Raw genomic sequence first — 20,143 nt, 5'->3', positions numbered from 1 at the left:
AAGAAGACAGGCCAAAGTTGGGTGGGTGCTGTTTATTTAGAGGCAGATCATACTAGTCCATTTCAACTGATGTGACAAGATCCTGCTGGTCATTTGCCTTGAGGAATTAATATAATTCTCAAGGTTATAGAATCGAATTTTTAATTTGTAAATACTGCTGGTGTGTATAATATAATATAATATAATATAATATTAATATAATATATCATGATTTTAGTCATTTTTAACTTGTGAACACTCCTGGTGTGAATAAAATAAAATAAATTTAAATAAATAAAATAAAATAATATGAAATCTTCCTGTTGGTCATTTGACTTGAGGAACTAATATAGTTCTTATAGTTTTAGACCCTCATTTTTAATTTGTGAAAACTCTTAATATATAATGTAATATAATAATGTAATATAATATAATATTATTCTCGTGGTTTTAGAATTAAATTTAAAATTTGTGAACACTACTAATATATAATACAATATAATATAATATAATATGAAATTGATGGTTATTTGCCTTGAGGAATTAATATAATTCTCATGGTTTTAGAATCTAATTTTTAATTATAATATTATTATAATAATATAAAATAATACAAAAATTATATGTAATATAATATAATATTATATTATTCTCATGTTTTAGAATTTATTTTTTAATTCGTGAACACTACTAATATATAATGTAAAATAATATGATAATAATATGAAACTGTTGGTCATTTGCCTTGAGGAATTAATATAATTCTCATGGTTTTAGAATCTATTTTTTAATTATAATATTATAATAATAATTATATTAATATAATATTATATTATATTATATTATTGTCATGTTTTAGAATTTAATTTTTAATTTGTGAACACTACTAATATATAATATAAAATAATATAATATAATATGAAACTGTTGGTCATTTGCCATGAGGAATTAATATAATTCTCATGGTTTTAGAATCTAATTTTTAATTATTATAATATAATATAATATAATATTGTTCTCATGTTTTAGAATTAAATTTTTAATCTGTGAACACTACTAATATATAATATAAAATAATATATGAAACTCTTTTGCCTTAAATTAATATAATTCTCATGGTTTTAGAATCTATTTTTTCAATCTCCTGGTGTGAATAAATAAATAAATAAATAAATAATAAAAATTAAATTAAATTAAATGTTGGTCATTTGCATTAAGGAGTTAATATAATGTCATGGTTTTAGAATCTATTTTTCCAATCTCCTGGTGTGAATAAATAAATAAATAAATAATAAAAATTAAATTTAATTAAATGTTGGTCATTTGCATTAAGGAGTTAATATAATGTCATGGTTTTAGAATCAAATTTTTATTTTGTGAACACTCCTGGTGTAAAATAAAAATAATAATAATAATAAAAAAAATGTAAATAAATTGCCTTGAGGAATTAATATAATTCTCATGGTTTTAGAATCTACATTTTAATTTGTGGATACTCCTAATAATATAGAATATATTAATATGTTAATAATATATAATATGACATAAATGTAATATAAAGTAATTGAATATAATTGATTTTTATTTGTTTGTTTGGTTTTTCACTATGTAGATTTGAAGCAGTTCTGTTTTAATTTTGGTATCTCTGTTTTGAAGAATCAGTGCGCCATCTAGTGATGCATATAACTTCATTTAACCCATATACAAGTCATTTCCTAATAAAACACACACTGACATGACATACATTAGTTTTAGTGATTAATAACAGAAATGACTGGCTGACAGCTGTCTGTGTCTCTCCTCCTCCAGTTCTCTAACAGACGGATACGGACAGACAGGTGTGACTCCAGCACGTCCTGCCACAGCTTACGGCTTTCGTCCTGACGAGCAGTTTTATTACGGTTACACAGCATCACGGTAGGAAAGTGTCAGGGAAGACCTGAATCCTACTCAAACCAATTAAACGGATCTCAAAAGATGCTAGTTAGGTCTCACAACCTAATCTCATTTCAAATGAAAGCAACACTACTGATTTTCTTCGTCAGTATTTCTTTCTTTGTAATATGTGGATATTTATTCCATTCCATGTGAATCGCAGTCTGAATGTGTTTTAAGCTGAATGTCTTTGGTGAAGCTATGATTTGCAGCCCTCTCTGAGCTAGATCATGTATTTTCAACATCCACTTTAGCCTACTGTGTATTGCTTGTCAACACTGAAGAAACCCAACGGCACCACATGGCCTTTTCTGTGCAATATAACAAAAGTAGGACTTTAGTTGCATGCAATTTCAGTGATGTGAGTTATTTTATGAGTGTTGAAAACACCATCTATTTATACATTAAAGCACATCTGTCTGTTTAATGCATGACAGTTCAGATTTAGGTTTCTGGAAGCAAACTATCGTTATAGCTTTAGCCGCAACTCATGTATTTATAGTTATAGTCAATCATTGTCATCCATAATAGGATTTAATTCAGTTTTGCACATGTTTACATAAAACGACTTCATCTAAGGGTTATTTTAATGATAGTGGTGCCCTCCTGTGGACACAGTTTGTTCAAATACATTGCACACATGACTTTAAATACAAGCACAGTGCACATGGGAACAATTTAATATCACTTTACAGTCTTAATATCATTACTACTCACTAATGTGATTGTGTTTCTTTGCTTTTGATACTGTAGTAGCAGTTTTACAATGCATCTTGGCTTTATATGGTGCACTGCTGACAACTTCATATGTATTTTGTAATGTAGCCAAACTCAAGTGTTCTTTTGAAATAATACCGGTCTCTTATGTGCGTTTTAGTATTTATGAAACTCAGTTTCATTGGTGCCTGGGAATTGTCTTAATTACTGTTTTATAAAATGCCTTTTTATTTAATGTGGTGCAATATGAATCATAAATCGATGTGCAAAAGCTTTCCTCGTGTATGTTGCTTTAATAGATATCATATTTAGTTGGATTTTTAGCACAGCAGAAACTCACCTCACTTGATTGGAAGTGAAATGCCTTGCATCTCATTCATTCACTCCCATCATTCAAACATTCCTTAAAAGGGTGTTTATGCATATTTATGTATTGATGGACTGGCTTATTGTGTATGTGGATCTCAACTAGGGAACCAATGCCTCTAGTGATTGTCTTCATATAACACCAGTCTCTGTGGTTTTGCTGTAGGTACCTGCATGTGGTGAATTTACTTGTACTTGTACTTGTCACTCAACATTGGTTCATAACAACAGCACAACGCTGTAGATATGTCACAGATCCAGATTCCATAGAAAAAAAAAACCCAAACCTGTCAGGCCTGCATTGTGGGTCTAAGGTTAACAGTCATCCTTGGTTCAAGGCAGATTTTGACACTGCTTTGCATTTTGGGGAAATGTACAAGATCCTTATCTTGTTTAAACTTTACTTATGTTGTTTCTTCCTTAAGAATTCCTCATAAAGATTCACAAAGGACACTCGTTTCCAATGTAGATTTCATATATTATTAAAATGCTAACACAGCAATTCATTTGTATGTATTAGCTTAAAACAACACTGAAATAAGAGTATCTATATGACATTCATTTTAATAAAACAATCCTTATTAGATAGAAAAACATTAAATTCTCTTTAACTACTTTTATACAACACAATATATATGCTACCTTTGAAAAAATGGTGTCAGTAAGATTTATTTTTTTAAATGTTAATATTAAATAAAATATTATTACAGCTTCAAGCAATGGTTTTCTATTGTATTATATTAAAAATATTGTACAGGTGTTTTTACATATCATAATGGAAATGGTGATTACTATTCTTAGTGTCACTTTTCATTAAAACAATGCTTTCTTGCTAAATAAAAATAATAATTTCCTTAAAAAAAACTCTTACTGACCCCAAACCTTTGAATGGTGGTGTATATGTACATATACAGGGATGCACATATGTTTTTTAGTCTGGTTCTCATGAGAGCACCTGAAGATTTAGTTTGGTTCTCACACTGAACTTGTGTAACCCATTAAATAAAAATAAAATAATAATAGTAATAATAGTATTGCTTTTTATTTATTTTTTTTTATATAAAAAAATAATGAATTGTGATAATACTATTTATATTTTAAAATAAAAAATTAGTATTAAATAAAAATACAATTATTTTATAGTGCACTTAAACAATACAATGTGAATATTTACATTTTTCATTTTTATTTAGTTAATTTATTTGTCAGAATTTTCAAACCTAAAATCATCAAGCTCTTATTTTGGTGGGTTTCTGGCAAATGCGGCAAGTGAAGTAGGTCAGTAGATGCATTTCCATTACAGATTTGCGCAAAACTTTTGCAATATTTGATAAATGTCGCTAAAAAAACGATTGCGAAATGACGGATTTCCATTAGCCCATGTTATGCACCCAAAATGTAATTTTTTACTCTCGCGATAAGTCATGACTACTGATGTTGGTAGGTTTATGTATATTGCAGCCACTGCACTAGCCATTTAATTTTTGAAGGAAACATAGACATATATCTTCAGCAAAGCAGCGAGGAGAGTCTTCTGGGATGTTACTGAAACAAATGAATAAAAATACAATTATGTTATAGTAAAAAAAAAAAAAAGTTAATATTTACATTTAAATTTTTTTTTTAAATATTAACAAAGCAGTGCAGAGAGTCTTCTAAGAGCCTTTATAGTAAACTTAAAAAAATACAATGTTAATATTTACATTTTTCATTTTTTATTTAATTTATTTATTTTTCAGCATTTTCAAACCTAAAATAAGCAAGCTTTTATTTTGTCTGGTTGCCGGCAAATGCGCTACCGAGTGAAGCGTGTCAGTAGGTGCGTTTCAATTACAGATTTGCGCAAAATTTGCGATACTTTAGAAATGTAAAAAAGAAACTATTGCGAAATTACGGCATTTCCATTAACCGATGTTTTGGACCAAAACTAAATTTTTCATGACGGTCATGACGACCAATGTTGGTCAGTTTATGTATATCACAGCCACCGCATTAGCCATTGTTTTTAATCGAAGGAGATGTAGACATATATCTTTAGCAAAGCAGTGCGGAGAGTCTTCTGGGACATTACTAAATCCTGGTATAAAGACAAGCATTGACTGTTTTGAGATATATGAGAGTGTTTCCATTGGGAGTATTTTCAATTTTCAATTTGAGCAATTTGAAGGGTAATGCAAACACAGCTACTACTTCACTCTGACACTGGCAGCACGTATCCTAGATTTATGCTTTCATTTTAAATCGAAATCTTTTACAGTATTCTAGATAGTCAATCAAAAACAGTGATTGTACATACTGTCAACCATGTCTGTACACCAATGAGCGGTCTGAACTTATTTACACAACACATTCACAATGCACCACTTAATGTGCACCCCTGTACATATATGTGACCCTGGACCACAAAACCAGTCATAAGGTTAAATTTGACAAAACTGAGATATATACATCACATGAAAGCTCAATAAATAAGCTTTCTATTGATGTATGGTTTGTTAGGATAGGACCATATTTGGCCGAGATACATCTATTTGAAAATCTGGAATCTGAGGGTGCAAAAAAATCAAAATGCTGAGAAAATCACCTTTAAAGTTCTTCAAATTAAGTTCTTAACAATGCATATTACTAATCAAAAATTACATTTTGATATATTTATAGTAGGAATTTTACAAAAAATCTTCATGGAACATGATCTTTACTTAATTTCCTAATGATTTTGGGCATAAAAGAAAAATCAATAATTTTGACCCATACCATGTAATTTTGGCTATTGCTACAAATATACCCCAGCGACTTAAGACTGGTTTTGTGGTCCAGGGTCACATATATCTACAGTAAACTATAATTACCTTCTGCACACTGATGAAACTAACTTCAAAATGTACAAATTCCTCCTCACATTGAACATGTTTTGAGTCTTGACCCGACATGAAACTCATTGAAACTTAAACTACAGCATCTTCTTCCTCGAACATTTGAATTTGAACTTTTTCTCCATTGTCTTTGGAAGGCTGAACCACGTCTTCTATTTCAATAACCTCCTCTACCAGGTCACGGATCTTCTTCACACAGTCCAGAGGCCTGGTTTCATCCTCTAGGGTTGGTGACTGGGATTCTGAGGCTTTTTCTGAAAGATCCATGATTTGCTTGCCTGTAAACTCTTTGTAGATATCTCTATCCTTTGCTGGGCTTTCATTGTGTATTAGTGCTTTAATCCGAGCTGGATCTTTTGACAAATCTGTGTTTATTATTTCCTTGTTGTTGTTGTTCTCTGTTTCAGCAGGCGCTTCATCAGAGTCAGAGGTTTTTGTGCAGATCGAACTGATCAGTACTGTGGGTTTATTAGTAAAGTCTGAAAAATTGGCATCACCTCCTTTTGGTGAATCACTACCAGTACTTTCTATAGCTTCTGTTACCCTAATAATAGGGGTGGAACTGCCATTTGTGGTGAGTTCTGGTTTAGTCTCAGTGACAAATACATCATCACTGCTCTCCTCTAAGAGAGACTTGTTTTCTCCTTCATCGATTTTTGCCATGACAGGCAAAGCCTGGCTCAGTGCACTGCTTTCTGATGAGTGAACAGTCACAGATTGGTTTGCTGTCAGGCCGTTGCTCAGCAGCGGAGAGGGCGGCATGGGTGAACGCTGTCTTGGGGACGTATTTAAGTGTCCTGGGCTACTGGGTGCAGATCCTGGGGGTGTGGAGGATAAGCTGGACACACTGAACTTGTATTTGCTCTCGGAGAACAGGTTGAATTTCTTCTTGCTGACTGCCTCCTTGACCACTGCCAATCAAAAGCACAAATCAGATTTGAGAATTGTGTTTTAGGCAAATCTTAAAGCTAATTATAATAATATATACTAATAATAATATCTAGGGCCCTATGGAATCATGTGACATACCCATGTTGACTTCTTTTTCCAGTATCTCCTTGATGATGTCCTCATACACGTTTTCCACACCGATGAAGTTTGTATAATCAGAATATATGTGTTGCTCAAATTTGGGTAGTTCCTAAAAGTACATTTTGAGAAAAGACATTTATTAGAAGATATCAACCATTTACAATTGAAGTCAAAAGTTTACATACACCTTGCAGAATCTGCAAAATTTTTATTAAAATAAGTGGGATCATACAAAATACATGTTATTTTTGATTTAGTACTCACCTGAATAAGATATTTCACATGAAAGATGTTACATATAGTCCACACAAGAAAATAATTGAATTTATAAAAATGATCCAGTTTAAAAGTTTACATACACTTGATTCTTAATACTGTGTTGCTACCTGAATGATCCACAGCAGTTTTTTAGTGATAGTTGTTCATGAGTCCCTTGTTTGACCCTTGTTTTCAGGTCCCATAAATTCTTTGGTTTTTCAGCATTTTTGTGTGATTTCAACATTTGAACCACTCCAACAATGACTGTATGATTTTGAGATCCATCTTTTCACACTAAAAACAACTGAGGGACTCATATGCAACTATTACAGAGGGTTCAAACACTCACTGATGCTTCCGAAGGAAAAACAATGCATTAAGAGCTATACATTGATGTGTACATTTTTCTTATTTTGCCTAAATATTTTATCATATTTTTTCCCCATTTGTACTGCCCTCTAGAAGCTACAGAATATACGTACATATTCCCCAGAAGATAAAATAATGTACATTTACCCTGATCTTCAAATTCAATAAATTTTCACCCCCCGGCTCTTAAGGCATCTTTTTTCCTTTCCAAGTGTATGTAAACTTATGAATAGGGTGATTTTGACCTATTTAATTATTATTTTCTCTTGCGGACTATATGTGAACATCTTTATGTGAAATATCTTATTCAAATCAGTACATAATAAAAAATAACACGCACTTCGTATGATTCCTCTTATTTTGGTAAAATAATTAACATTTTGCACATTCTGCACTTTAACTGTATGTTATCTATATGCAATCTTTTAGTTTTTGTATTTACTTAGCTGTCATTATGCAACCTTAATCAATCTCAAATGTACCTCTTTGAAGGATGGGGCCAGATGCTTCTTGATGCTGGGTAGAGTGATGTTGATCAAAGCCTCCTGCAAGATCTTCTTCCTCACTGTACTGCTGTCATAGTCAAATTGCTGTAGAACACAGACAAATTAATTAAGCAGTCTGACACAACCATCTGTGTTTGTAAATGAAAAGTTTTATGTTTACCTTTAGAACTCTGTTTGATGCCTTTTGCATAGCTATCGGAAGACTGACCGACGGATCCTCCAAAGCCTTTCGCACGAGCAACTCAAAGGTGTACTCTGTATTCTCCATCAGCTGAAACGATCACAAAACAGGCATGTTTTAGATCAGAATCAGTCACAGATATTTTGAAAGAATTGGTTTTAGAGTTTTGGGTACCTGTTTTAAGTCTATCTTCGTGCTGTCCAACAGACCTTGAGTGCAGTAGTTGAAGGTTTGCTGTAGCTCTTGGACGTGATCTGCCAGGCCATTTACTTTCTCATAACAGCTCTGTAAATTAGCCTTACTCATCTTAAACAGAGCCTTCAGTGAAAGAGAAAGAGAAGAGCTATATCAGGTTAGCATTAATGATATTTCACTTTTTTTGGCTTTACAAAAATACAGCTCAAGTCATATAGACTTTTTATAATGATTACTCGTAAATTTGTTGTTATATCTCACCTGTCGGAGTTCCTCCTTCTGGCCAACGTCCTGGAAGTCCTCACACAGTTGCTCCATCATGCCCTCACTCAAATCCCGGGCCTCTGTGAAGCCCAGGCTTATGGGTCCCATCACTTCCTCCAAGACGGCTGGCAGGTACGGCTGCACCTGCTCTGTGCAGTATTTTGTTGCTGGCTCAGTTACCATGGCTAACCAGGTGAGGAGAGAAAAAATATTGTACTTAGACTCGGATATGAGCAACTATGTTAAACATATATACGCTAATTTTTATCAACAGTAACTGAGACCAAAAACACATTACCTTTTTCTGATGGCCATTTAAAAAGTCTATATTTTGTGACAAATTTATAAATATTTATATCAAACACAAACCTATATTTGTCAACCGTAGAGATTTTGGGCTATTGTGTTCTATCTAAAATACTCAGGCTGATGATACACTGGGCAACTTTTTGAGCAATGTTGCCGGGCAACTTTGGCAAATGTTGCCGTCAATGGGCAACCAGGTGAGATACAGGGCCCACGATTGATCTAAATTATCCAGATAGAAATCTGTTACCCATTTTCAATGGGAAAGTGCCCAAATAATATTGCAAAAAAAAAAGTTGCCTGATAAAATTGCTCAAAAAGTTGCCCCGTGTATCATCAGCATAATTCTGTGAACAAGTGACCAATTTCAGCTGCAGCTTCAGTGTCTATTTACAGTGTAGGGGGCGGGACGCTTCAGATTCTAGAAAGAATTTGATTGGACAGAAAGCTGAAGTGCAGGTAGGTTTTTTAATGCTTATATCTTGTAAATGTGAATTTTGTCATTGTCGGCTATTAATACTAAAAGTGTAAGTATAAAAACTTCAAGTTTGATTTCATGGGGACTTTAAAAGCAAAAAACAAGCTTGTTTTTAGTGTGATCATGTACCTCTAAGTTTGTCCTCCAGGAAAGCTCTTGAGCTGGAGATCTGGTCCATATCAGAGCGCATGAGTGTGTCCTGCTGTTTCACCATCTCTTGGCACTCCTGCTTAAGTGTTTTCATTCTTTCAAATAGATGCTCTTGCAGCAGGAAATAAGTGGCTTCAAGCGTCTATAAGACAAATGGCTGAAGTCAGGGGTCATTCATTAATACCATTAATCATTCATAAGCGTTCTATTAATCATTCTTTGTTTTTTAGCGACGGATACATCAGTGATCACAGTTATGGAATGTAATGTGTTTCTGGTATGTTTCTGGTTTGTTCCACCCTTTAGGAAACACCATAGGGACATTTCTGGCCTCCCTGGCCTAGAGCTATATGGGTGTGGGGCATCCTACATGTACGTCAACATCACACCCCAGTTTCAAGTATCAAGTATCAAGGGCAGGTTCTGGAAAAATCCAATGCCATAATAGGAATTTTCTATGTTGCAGTAGCAGAAGATGTAATAGAAAAGATACGCACCGCAAACCACACTTTCCTCCTGTCTGCCCTTTTGCTCTTCAAACATGGCTGCAATTCGTTCTCCAGATAGGGCATCATATCCTCCATGAACAGATTGGCAAGACCCTAAACATACACAAGTACTGATTCAGAAATATTACACACATAAATGTAGCTGAACAAACATTGAGAGCAAACTCTAAAGTGCTAAACCTCAAATGGCACAGTTTATGTAACTTTAAACCACAGGCTAGACTGTAATGAACAATGGACTGATATAATCTGTTTACCTAAAACCACAAATCAATCACTGACCTGCCTTCAGCCATTACTCAAACACAATTCAAATAAAACAATTTAAATGAATAAATTACTACTTTAACTTATATAAACAATTCAAATAAATGGTTCAAACAAACACGTTTATAGTTGTCAAACAACTTCATTCATTGATACTGATTAATGATATGTCAGCCATTTTTGAAATAAGAATATACATTTTTTTTAACCGTACTGATCTGTACAGTATACAATCTGCAAAAATGTTCATTATTTAAACCAAAAAAAGGGATCACACACAATGCATTTTTTTTTAGTACTGACCTGAATAAGATATTTCACATAAAAGATGTTTACATGTAGTCCACAAGAGAAAATAATAGTTGAATTTATAAAAATGACCCTGTTCAAAACTTTACATACATGTAATTCTTAATACTGTGTTGTTACTTGAATGATCCACAGTTGTGTTGTTTTTTTGTGATAGTTGTTCATGAGTCCCTTGTTTGTCCTGAACATTTACATTTCTTGCTGTTTTTCAGAAAAATCCTTTAGGTCCCACAGATTCTTTGGATTTTCAGCATTTTGTGTATTTGAACGCTTTTTAACAATGACTGTATGATTTTGAGATCCATCTTTTCACACTGAGGACAACCGAGGGCCTCATATGCAGCTATTACAGAAGGTTCAAACACTCACTGATGCTTCAGTGAAAGGAAACACGATGCATTAGGAGTTGGGGGGTGAAAACTTTTTGCATTTGAAGATCAGGGTAAATGTAACTTATTTTGTCTTCTGGGAAACATGCAATTATCTTCTGAAGCATCTAAAGCATAGTACTAATAAAAAAAAAACGATATTTAGGCAAAATAAGAAAAATAAACATTCTTCAGAATCTTCATTCTGTTCAAAAGTTTTCACCTCCGGCTCTTACTGCATTGTTTCCTTCTGAAGCATCAGTGAGCGATTTTTTAATTTTTTTAATTTTATAAATTCAACTATTATTTTCTCTTGTGGACTAAATGTAAACATCTTGTATGTGAAATATATTATTCAGGTCAGTACTAAATAAAAACTAACATGCATTTTCTTTGATCCCTCTAATTTTGGTAAAATAATGAACATTTTGCAGATTCTGCAAGGTGTATGTAAACTTTTGACCTCAACTGTACACCACTGAAAATATGTTCATCCTGTGAGCTTCAGGACACTTCATGGCACATGATGTATTACCAGCAAGTTATTTAATATGTGTCAGACACACTGACATACGTTATGTATTGATAGTTTATTGTCACGTTGGCTGTAATGGGTGAAACTACAGACTGAAACTGCCTGTATTGAGCATTACTCAGATTCCTCACAGTGCTCATCTCTGATGAAACAGCGTGTGACTTGGAATTAGGAGAGTGATTACATATATCGCATGTGGGAGTGTATAATACACCATGAAAAAAATAAGGTGTGTTTTTACACTTAAATCTACCTTTAAGTAAGGTAAACATTACATTCTTTAGAACAAATGCCTAATTATACCATATATGGAAGGAAAGAAAGAAAGCAAGAATGATCCTGTTTGGTTCCGCCCATTTAGAAATGATAAACATTGTCATAACTGTCACATTCAATGACAAAACATGTCAATTAACAAGATTTTGTTTTAGTACAATGTTCTACATTTCAACAGCTAGAACATTCCATGTCATACTAGATCAACAAACAAAAATTGTTTGGGTTTTTGTGACACCTACCCGCACATCACTGCCTATGAGCATATCCCATGATTCGTACTGGCCTTTCTCCTGCCTGTAGAGCTGAATGGCTTTGAGGAAAGCCTTAACCTCACACGTATTCTTCTTGAGAAAATCTGTTGAGTAGACCAAATATGATACATTTCTTCACACAACAGTAGTCAACATTTAAAGTGGATCAAAACCTTTCATCAAAGTTGTCCTAAAACCAAAACAATAGCCGTTTTTGTTGACTACTATACACCTTTTTACTGTGGTTTCATTTCAGTGAAAGTGATACCTTTGTTCTGGTGGCGAACACAGTCGGATAAGATGGAGATGAATTCAACTTGAGAGTTCTCATCGCAAAAACAGAAATAGAAATCCCGGCGGTATGGAAGTCTAAGATAAACTGGGAACTGCCCTGCCATGTCCTCCACAGGAGGTGCAAAATCTTCCTGGAGGTCTGCAACACAACACAATGTAATGCATGGATGAATCGTTCACAATAAGATCATCAAGATGCATAAATAAAATAAATATGGTCATTTTTGGTTTTACACATCAGTAATAAATCAGAAATTGTTTAAGTCAGTATTTTTGTTTTCGTTGTGCCCAAAAAGTATTCTCGTAGCTTCATCATTTTTTTTTTTAGGGTGAACCACTGATGCCACGTGGACTATTTTAACCATGTCCTCACTACCTTTCTGGACCTTGAACGTGGTTGCTGCGTTATTGTCTATGCAGGGTCAGAAAGCTCTTGGATTTCATCAACAATATCTTAATTTGCCTTTTGAAGATGAACAAAGGTCTTACAAGTTTGGAACAACATGAGGGTAAGTAATAAATGACAGAATTTTCACTTTAATTTTTTGCGACTGAGTTCAACCTTGTAAATGTTATGGGTCTGGCTTCCGGTCTCATCCACATCCAGCTATTTTTACCCCTACAAAACAGCTTGTTTTGCTGCTTGATATTGCAAATTGGTGTGTCTTACCATATTATTTTAATGTATTATCTGAATTATGAACACTCTGGTTTGTAGTGCAAAAAGTTGTACTGTTTACTGCACATTGTTATTCTTCTAGTTAACATTATTTCCCTATAACTGCTAATGGACTGGAAGTCTCACCCATATGCTTACTATAATTGGATAAGGTGTAAAATGAGCTCATTTAGAATGTATGCATGTACTCTAATTGCACTTACTGTCGGTGCAAGGGCAGCACTGGTTAATCATTTCCATGTATTTATCCTCTGCAGTCAGAATGGTGCCTCCTGTAGGCATCAGTCTGTGTAGTGGAAGTGAACCTTTCACAAACGCCTGCAGGAAAGCAGGTAAGAGATGACGGGGTAAATGTTTCATCATTAGTTACCTCAGACAGCAAAAGCTCATTGTTAGATGGTGGATGAATGATGGCTCATACCTTGTAGCTCTCATAGCACTCCAGGACGTAATTGGCACGGATTACTATATATCTATCCTTCCACTTCCTGTCATCAACAAAATATCGCACATTCTCCTCATACAGTACCTTTCCAGGCTCTGGAAGGGCCTGGGTAAATAAACATAATGAGTCGATCTCAAAGGAAGAAATGTAATATGTCTTTGTATGGAGTTAATCCAGACACGAGATCTGATTCTTACCCGCTGTTTGAGAAACTGTGTGTGCTGCTCTTTGCGTTGCTCAAGTTCATCTCGGATCTGGGACAGGTAAGCCAGATAATATTGTTTCCTATAAATCGGTGCGAACTGCTTAAATTTCTCGTCCACTTGCCCTGCAAAACAACAAAATGTACAGATCAGTTACACTAATAAAACAGAAGTAAAATCGTTATGAGATGTTATATTTGTTTTGTTTATTCTTCTCAAATAATAACTACTTGCTCAGCATGAACTCGTCTTTCACTTTGTCATAGTTTTTATTTTTATTTTTTTATTTATATGCCTATAAGTAAACACGTAACTGGATTTACCCTCAAAATTGTAAAAACGCCGAACGTTGACAGAAGCTCAACCAATAGCCTAAGATTAGGGCGGGAAATCTGTTTATTAAACCAATGGAAGAGGGGGAGAGGGACTATCAAGTAAATAGTCATTTCCAGTTCTGTTAGGTAGGTGACTAGTGGCCTTAAATACTTCACCTTTATTTAACTAAACCAAACTTTGTTTCGTACTTTTTTGCGTGGGATTTTGCTATTTTTTTATTACATGGCATTATATGCTACATTACAGCTGACTATGGAATATTTCAGGTACATTCGCCAGCCTAACATGTTTTCATGTTTCACATGTTTTTTTTTTACCCCTTCAGTTAATTTTATGTTAATTAATACATTAACTAACATTAAATAATGAGGAATATATTTGTTACAGTATTTATTCGTCTTTGTTAATGTTGAGCCTAAACAAATAGTGTTATCTCCACGGCACTGAACGTAAACAATGCCACTGAACCTAACAGAACCCACAAATTTAGCTGATTATTGCTGCTGAAAATGCTCAATTATTGTCCTGTTTTGGGCTGTACTAATCGGTCAGACCAGGAAAAACACTTGGGAGTACTATAGACTGACAAAATTCAAGGAGAAGAGTACAAAAATCTGTCTGAGGATCAAAAGCCGTTTGTGGTTGGCCAAACTGAACCAGGATTTCCAGGGCAAGAATCTTGACAACATTCATGTTCGTTCTTATCATTTCTAGTCAGGTAGGTGAAATATTAGAGTAATATCTAAATTAATACTGCTTGCATGTATCTTTACCACCTATTAACTTTAGATTGTCAAAATATTCCCCCCTTTCCTGCTTACCAAGTTCTGGTCTATATGCTTTAGCAGCTTCCACACATTTTTTCAGTGGTTTAGACAGTATAAATTAGCAGAACAACATATTCAGTAGTACATTAACCATGCAATCAATTCTGTTGTTTACTTCCGAGTATCTCCAATATGGATGCATCCACATAACTGACCAAACCATGACGTAATGGCAAAGAAAACTATATACACAAGGTGTATTGTTATTTTTAAAGTGTTGCCTTTTTGACAGTGTTTCATGAGATAATCGACCATTTTAAAACTCTCTTTTTAATTCCACTTAGCACTTCAGTCAGAGAAGAATGCACCATCAATGAGTCCAGAGTATAAAAGCAGCTTCCAGTACAGTGGGTGCGAATCCAAAATGAGAGAAGAGGAAACTCATAAATAACATCCGATACGAAATAGGTACAGTCCAGAGGTGAGTGGAGAGGAAATTCACAGCAGATTGTCTAAATGAGCTGCAGGTCTGAGGATCAAAAGAACTCTCAAAGGTACATTGTGTTTTTTCCAGTACCACTTACAAAATTAGCTGAACAATACTGCAGCCAATCAGACTACTTCCTCCCTGCCTGAGCCTTTCAACATTCTTCTCAGTGTTACATCACTATATAATCTTAATTCCAAAATGGACAGTTACAGTTATGGGTGCTGATTGGTCAAGACAGCATATAAGTGGTAAATATAGTGGTTATATAAAATTAAAAGTAACATTAAAATGTAAAAACACCAATGAATGAACAACATATTTATCACTCGAATTATTAATACTACTTGTAAAAATTATTGGTGTCTCATCGTTTATAAAGTATTTATTAAGTAATAAGGCACTTTAGTCATGGCTAAAGGCTGCATGTCATGACTAAACAGCAAAACTTCTTTTAAGGTTGCAAAGAAATATGTGACCCTGGACCACAAAACCAGTCATAAGGGTCCAATTTTAAAATGGACTAATAAGCTTTCCATTGATGTATGGTTTGTTAGGATAGGACAATATTTGGCCGAGATAACAACTATTTGAAAATCTGGAACCTAAGGGGGCAGGAAAAAATCTAAATAGTGAGAAAATTGCCAATAAAGTTGTCCAAATGAAGTTCTTAGCAATGCATATTCCTAATCAATAATTAAGTTTTGATATATTTACAGTAGAAAATTTACTAAATATTTTCATGGAACATGATCTTTATTTAATATCCTTATGATTTTTGGCATAAAAGTATTTTTGTCTATTGCTACAAATATACCTGTGCTACTTAAGACTGGTTTTGTGGTCCAGGGTCACATATAGCTTGACAGTCTTGAGTAAGAATATTTCTAACATAAACAAATTATGAATTTAAAAGCATTTTTCTTGATGTAACATTTTGTAGTATTAATAATGTAATTAATCATTTCCATGAAACTGATTGAACTTTCAGATTTAACACCCTAACCAGAATGTTTACTCTGAGAGGGTGTTCCTACTTTCTTAAATTCCTTGTGAATTTTTTTTTTTACGTTTTCAGATTCTTGCATTACGTAACATGCAGCTAAATTTAGATGACAGCTAAGAGCTACGCTATTCACTTCCAGCATATTTCACAATGGAGTGAAAGTACTGTAACAAACTGCTCTATCATCATTTTCTCTCTCTCTGCAGCGTATAGTACATCTCTTCATGCAGTCTTCCTTGAACTATTGTTTTATCTGTAAGAGAGAGATTCATTGTTCTGGAAGGAACTGCGGTTTGAGATGTCTTGAATTCTTGAGCTCTGATGTGTAAGATGCTTGACGTACCATAGACGTTGTGACATGGCATGACCAGCAAAGCCAGTTCTGTATGAACATAGCTTAACACAGAGATCATTATACTTCAAGAAGAGTACAAGTTTGACAGGGGAATTTTCGTAAACACCTGTATTTGTGTTTGCGAGAGTTTTTAAACATCCCTGACAGCGTGCAGCTGTTGACCACCCAATCTCTTTTCACCTTCTTAGGTGTGAAAGCACAGCACTTGTGTTTACAATCGGCTCATTCACAGGAAGTGGTCCCATTTGTGTTGTCAAAGCATAATTAACAGGATACTAAATATAAAGTGACACAATTTGGATAATTTAACTCTGTTCTGTCTGGAAAACCATCACCATTATGTTTAAATATTAGAAAAATCTAATTTTACCTACATTTTTCTTTTATTGAAATCAATCATTTCAGGGAGTGTGATGTAAAAAGTATATTCATTTCTGGAATAAAATGCTGAATCTGTCTTTGACACACTAACACAGTTATGTTGCAACAATAAGACTTCTTCATAACTTAATATTCGAGGGAGTGATAAGTAATACAACTCTTTACGAGTCTTTCTGAGATATTCATTATTTGTTTTACTTATATTACCTCATCCAAAAAAAAAAAGCTTTTTTCTAAAATATAGATTGTAAAAAGTGTCATCCTTGTGTTGTTTAACAATATTTGCTATTTAAGGCAATTATAAATTTATAAAATTTATAATTTATAAAAATAACCCCATTCAAAAGTTTACATACACTTGATTCTTAATACTGTTTTGTTACCTGAGTTGTTTGTTTTTTAGTGATAGTTTTTTTTATCAAGACAAGAGTCCCTAGTTTGTCCTGAACAGTTAAACTGCCTGCTGTTCCTCAGAAAAATCCTTTAGGTCCCACAAATGTTTTGGTTTTTCAGCATTTTTGTGTATCTGAACCCTGAGGGACCCATATGCAAATATTACAGACGGTTCAAATGCTCACTGATGCTCCAGAAGGAAGAACGATGCGTTGAGAGCCAGGGTTGAAAACTTTTGAACAGAATGTAAATTTTTCCTATTTTGCCTAAATATCATATCATATAATTTTTTTTTTTATTTAGTACTGCCCTTCAGAATCTACAGAAGATACTTACATGTCTCACAGAAGACAAAAAAAGTTAAATTTACCCTGATCTTCAAATTGAAAAAGTTTTCACCCCCAGCTCTTAATGCATCGTACAATTTTTAACAGGGACGTTTTTATTAATTCAACTATTATTTCCTCTTGACTATATGTAAACATCTTTTATGTGAAATATCATATTCAGGTCAGTACTAAATAAAAAATAACATGCATTTTGCATGATCCCTCTTATTTTGGTAAAATGATCGACACTTTGCAGATTCTTCAAGGTGTATGTAAACTTTTGGCTTCAACTGTATACACTAGCTAAAGTATATGTCAAATGCATAGATATAAAAATACTAATTATTATTAAAATTACTGTGATGGGAATAAAATATTAACATATGCTAAAGGATGCATAAGGATATGCACATCAAAATGAGTACTTTGCAAGTCTGTAATAGGTTCAAAATCAGCCAGTAAAAAAAAAACACATTTGTTGACCATTTATATAATATTTAGGAGACATGCCCTTTCTGCGGTTACAGTCTTAGGGTGTTAAACGTTGAGCAGTAACATTTTCATACAAAACGATCACTAATTTTCAGGCACGAATGGACCTGTTTTATGAGAATGAGCCTTTAATTAAAAGTCAAACTAGGTTTTGAGAATGAATGGGAAAGTATCTGGCTAAATACTGAAATGTAGTTTTAAAACACATTTCAACAACACCCTCAGTAGCGTAAAACTTTCAGCAAGTTTTGTCAGCGGACATATCTGTGGTGTTTTTCCATTTGAGCAAATAGCAGAGCTGTTTTTAATCCTTTACACACACACACACACACACACGCAGACCAAAACCTCCACCCATATAGTTTACAATGGCCAGAGCAAGAAAACAAACAGGTTTTGGCCTCTCACTTTTTAGCTATGCAGGATGAGTACTCCACAGTTATCAGATTGACACTAATGATAGTCAATGTCCATTGAGGCATTTACAAGTCCAAACTCAACATAAAGCTTTACCTACCACTGAGAGGCCATGCAGTTTAGGACAATAGAGAACATACCATGCATTTCAATAACATCCACATTCTTTCTCCGCCTGTTTTATTTCAGTATAGAAAAAAGTTTTGAACAACCTATTATTATTATTACCTATTTAGAGGCATTTGAAAATAAAATAACAGTGTACAAACATCTTTCACTGCTGTTTCCAAACTAAAACTCTTTTAAAGTAAATTCTAAAACCACTTAATGACTTAGAATAAAGCATACAACACATACCTTTTATGTAGTTGGATTTATTTTCATCCAGTAAACTGGATGATGCTCCCATACTGCTCTGCTTAGTTCAGGTGAGCTCTCCTCTGCTCTGGAGAAGATGATTCTGTGGCACTGTATTCACTACTGAGGGAGAATCTGAAAGCAGGTGTTATATTTCAGGACTGTGGGAGGGGCATGAATGGAACTGTCACACCGGGACATTCAAGGGTTGGCTTTTGAAACCTACTAGACAGCCTGTGATGCCCAAAATGCTTGACACACATGTTTTGATTTCATGGAATTCATATGCTATATGATATGTGTTTTATACATCAGTGTTCTCTGTGAGTATGCATCTGGGGATCTGGGATCAAAGTTGTCAGGTTATCATTAAGTTATCATCCAAGGTTCTTGGTGGTATGTTTTTTGTGTGAAATACAATACACCTATGACATACTAGACAGACTTGATCTCATTAAGGTGTATTACCACAGTTTCTATTTAAATTAATATACCAGTATTTTAATTCTAGTGCATTTCAGGGAGGTCTAGACATTGTATTATGCAAATGAAACTGGTGTGGCACTAATTTATGTAAGGATATTTTATAGGGCTATACATTTTAAGCTGATGATTCACATGTAACCTGTGGACAAGGTGTTTTTCACTAAATAAAAAATGTATTTTTCACTCTGGGCCACAAAAGTAGCATGGGTATATTTGTAGCAATAGCCAAAAATACAATGTATGGGTCAAAATGATCTTTTTATGTCAAAAATCATTAGGAGTGAAGATGATGAGTGAAGATCATGTTCCATGAGGATATTTTGTAAATGTCCATGAATATATCAAAACTTAATTTTTGATTAGTAATATGGATTGTTCAGAACAACTTTAGAGGTGATTTTCTCAATATTTTGATTTTTTTTGCACTCTCAGATTCCAGATTTTCAAATAGTTGTATCTCAGCCAAACCATATATCGATGGAAAGCTTTTTTTTTTTAAATTGACCCTTATGACTGGTTTTGTGGTCCAGGGTCACATTTAAAAAAAATAGAATAAAGCCCATTTTTATGATGATTTGTTTTTGCATTT

The 20,143-nt window shown here is 33.8% G+C and overlaps 2 protein-coding genes across 2 annotated transcripts in view; one reads left to right on the top strand and one right to left on the bottom strand.

Moving 5' to 3' along the window:
* Positions 1 to 2,907, top strand: part of kifap3a (kinesin-associated protein 3a) — a 28,128-nt gene extending 25,221 nt beyond the window's left edge. The window contains exon 20 of the mRNA XM_073853225.1: positions 1,789 to 2,907. Coding sequence (XP_073709326.1) covers positions 1,789 to 1,900 — 112 coding nt within the window. The 3' untranslated portion in view covers positions 1,901 to 2,907. The remainder of the gene's footprint in view (positions 1 to 1,788) is intronic.
* A 1,485-nt stretch (positions 2,908 to 4,392) lies between these two features.
* Positions 4,393 to 19,170, bottom strand: niban1a (niban apoptosis regulator 1a). Its single transcript, XM_073816785.1, has 14 exons — positions 19,069 to 19,170; positions 13,743 to 13,873; positions 13,522 to 13,650; positions 13,304 to 13,418; positions 12,396 to 12,560; positions 12,116 to 12,231; positions 10,107 to 10,211; positions 9,589 to 9,751; positions 8,673 to 8,860; positions 8,391 to 8,534; positions 8,196 to 8,306; positions 8,012 to 8,119; positions 6,900 to 7,011; positions 4,393 to 6,781 (listed from the first exon to the last, which is right to left on the bottom strand). The coding sequence occupies exons 1-14, from the start codon at positions 19,118 to 19,120 to the stop codon at positions 5,943 to 5,945; spliced, it is 2,478 nt and encodes an 825-aa protein (XP_073672886.1). The 5' UTR covers positions 19,121 to 19,170; the 3' UTR covers positions 4,393 to 5,942.
* Between the last annotated feature and the right edge of the window lie 973 nt (positions 19,171 to 20,143).

Source organism: Garra rufa, chromosome 13 (assembly GCF_049309525.1).
Source record: "Garra rufa chromosome 13, GarRuf1.0, whole genome shotgun sequence".
Classification (NCBI taxonomy): Eukaryota; Metazoa; Chordata; class Actinopteri; order Cypriniformes; family Cyprinidae; genus Garra; species Garra rufa.
Note: the sequence above shows the minus strand (reverse complement) of the source record. Positions and strands in the feature narration are given on the sequence as shown.

Bases quoted from the DNA above. Each gene is read 5' to 3' on its own strand.
- niban1a (XM_073816785.1), bottom strand. From the start codon at position 19,120: ATGGGAGCATCATCCAGTTTACTGGATGAAAATAAATCCAACTACATA. The intron at 13,419-13,521 runs GTATGAGCCATC...GCTTTCCTGCAG, and splicing joins AGTGCTATGAGAGCTACAAG to GCGTTTGTGAAAGGTTCACT. The intron at 8,307-8,390 runs GTACCCAAAACT...TGATCGTTTCAG, and splicing joins CGAAGATAGACTTAAAACAG to CTGATGGAGAATACAGAGTA.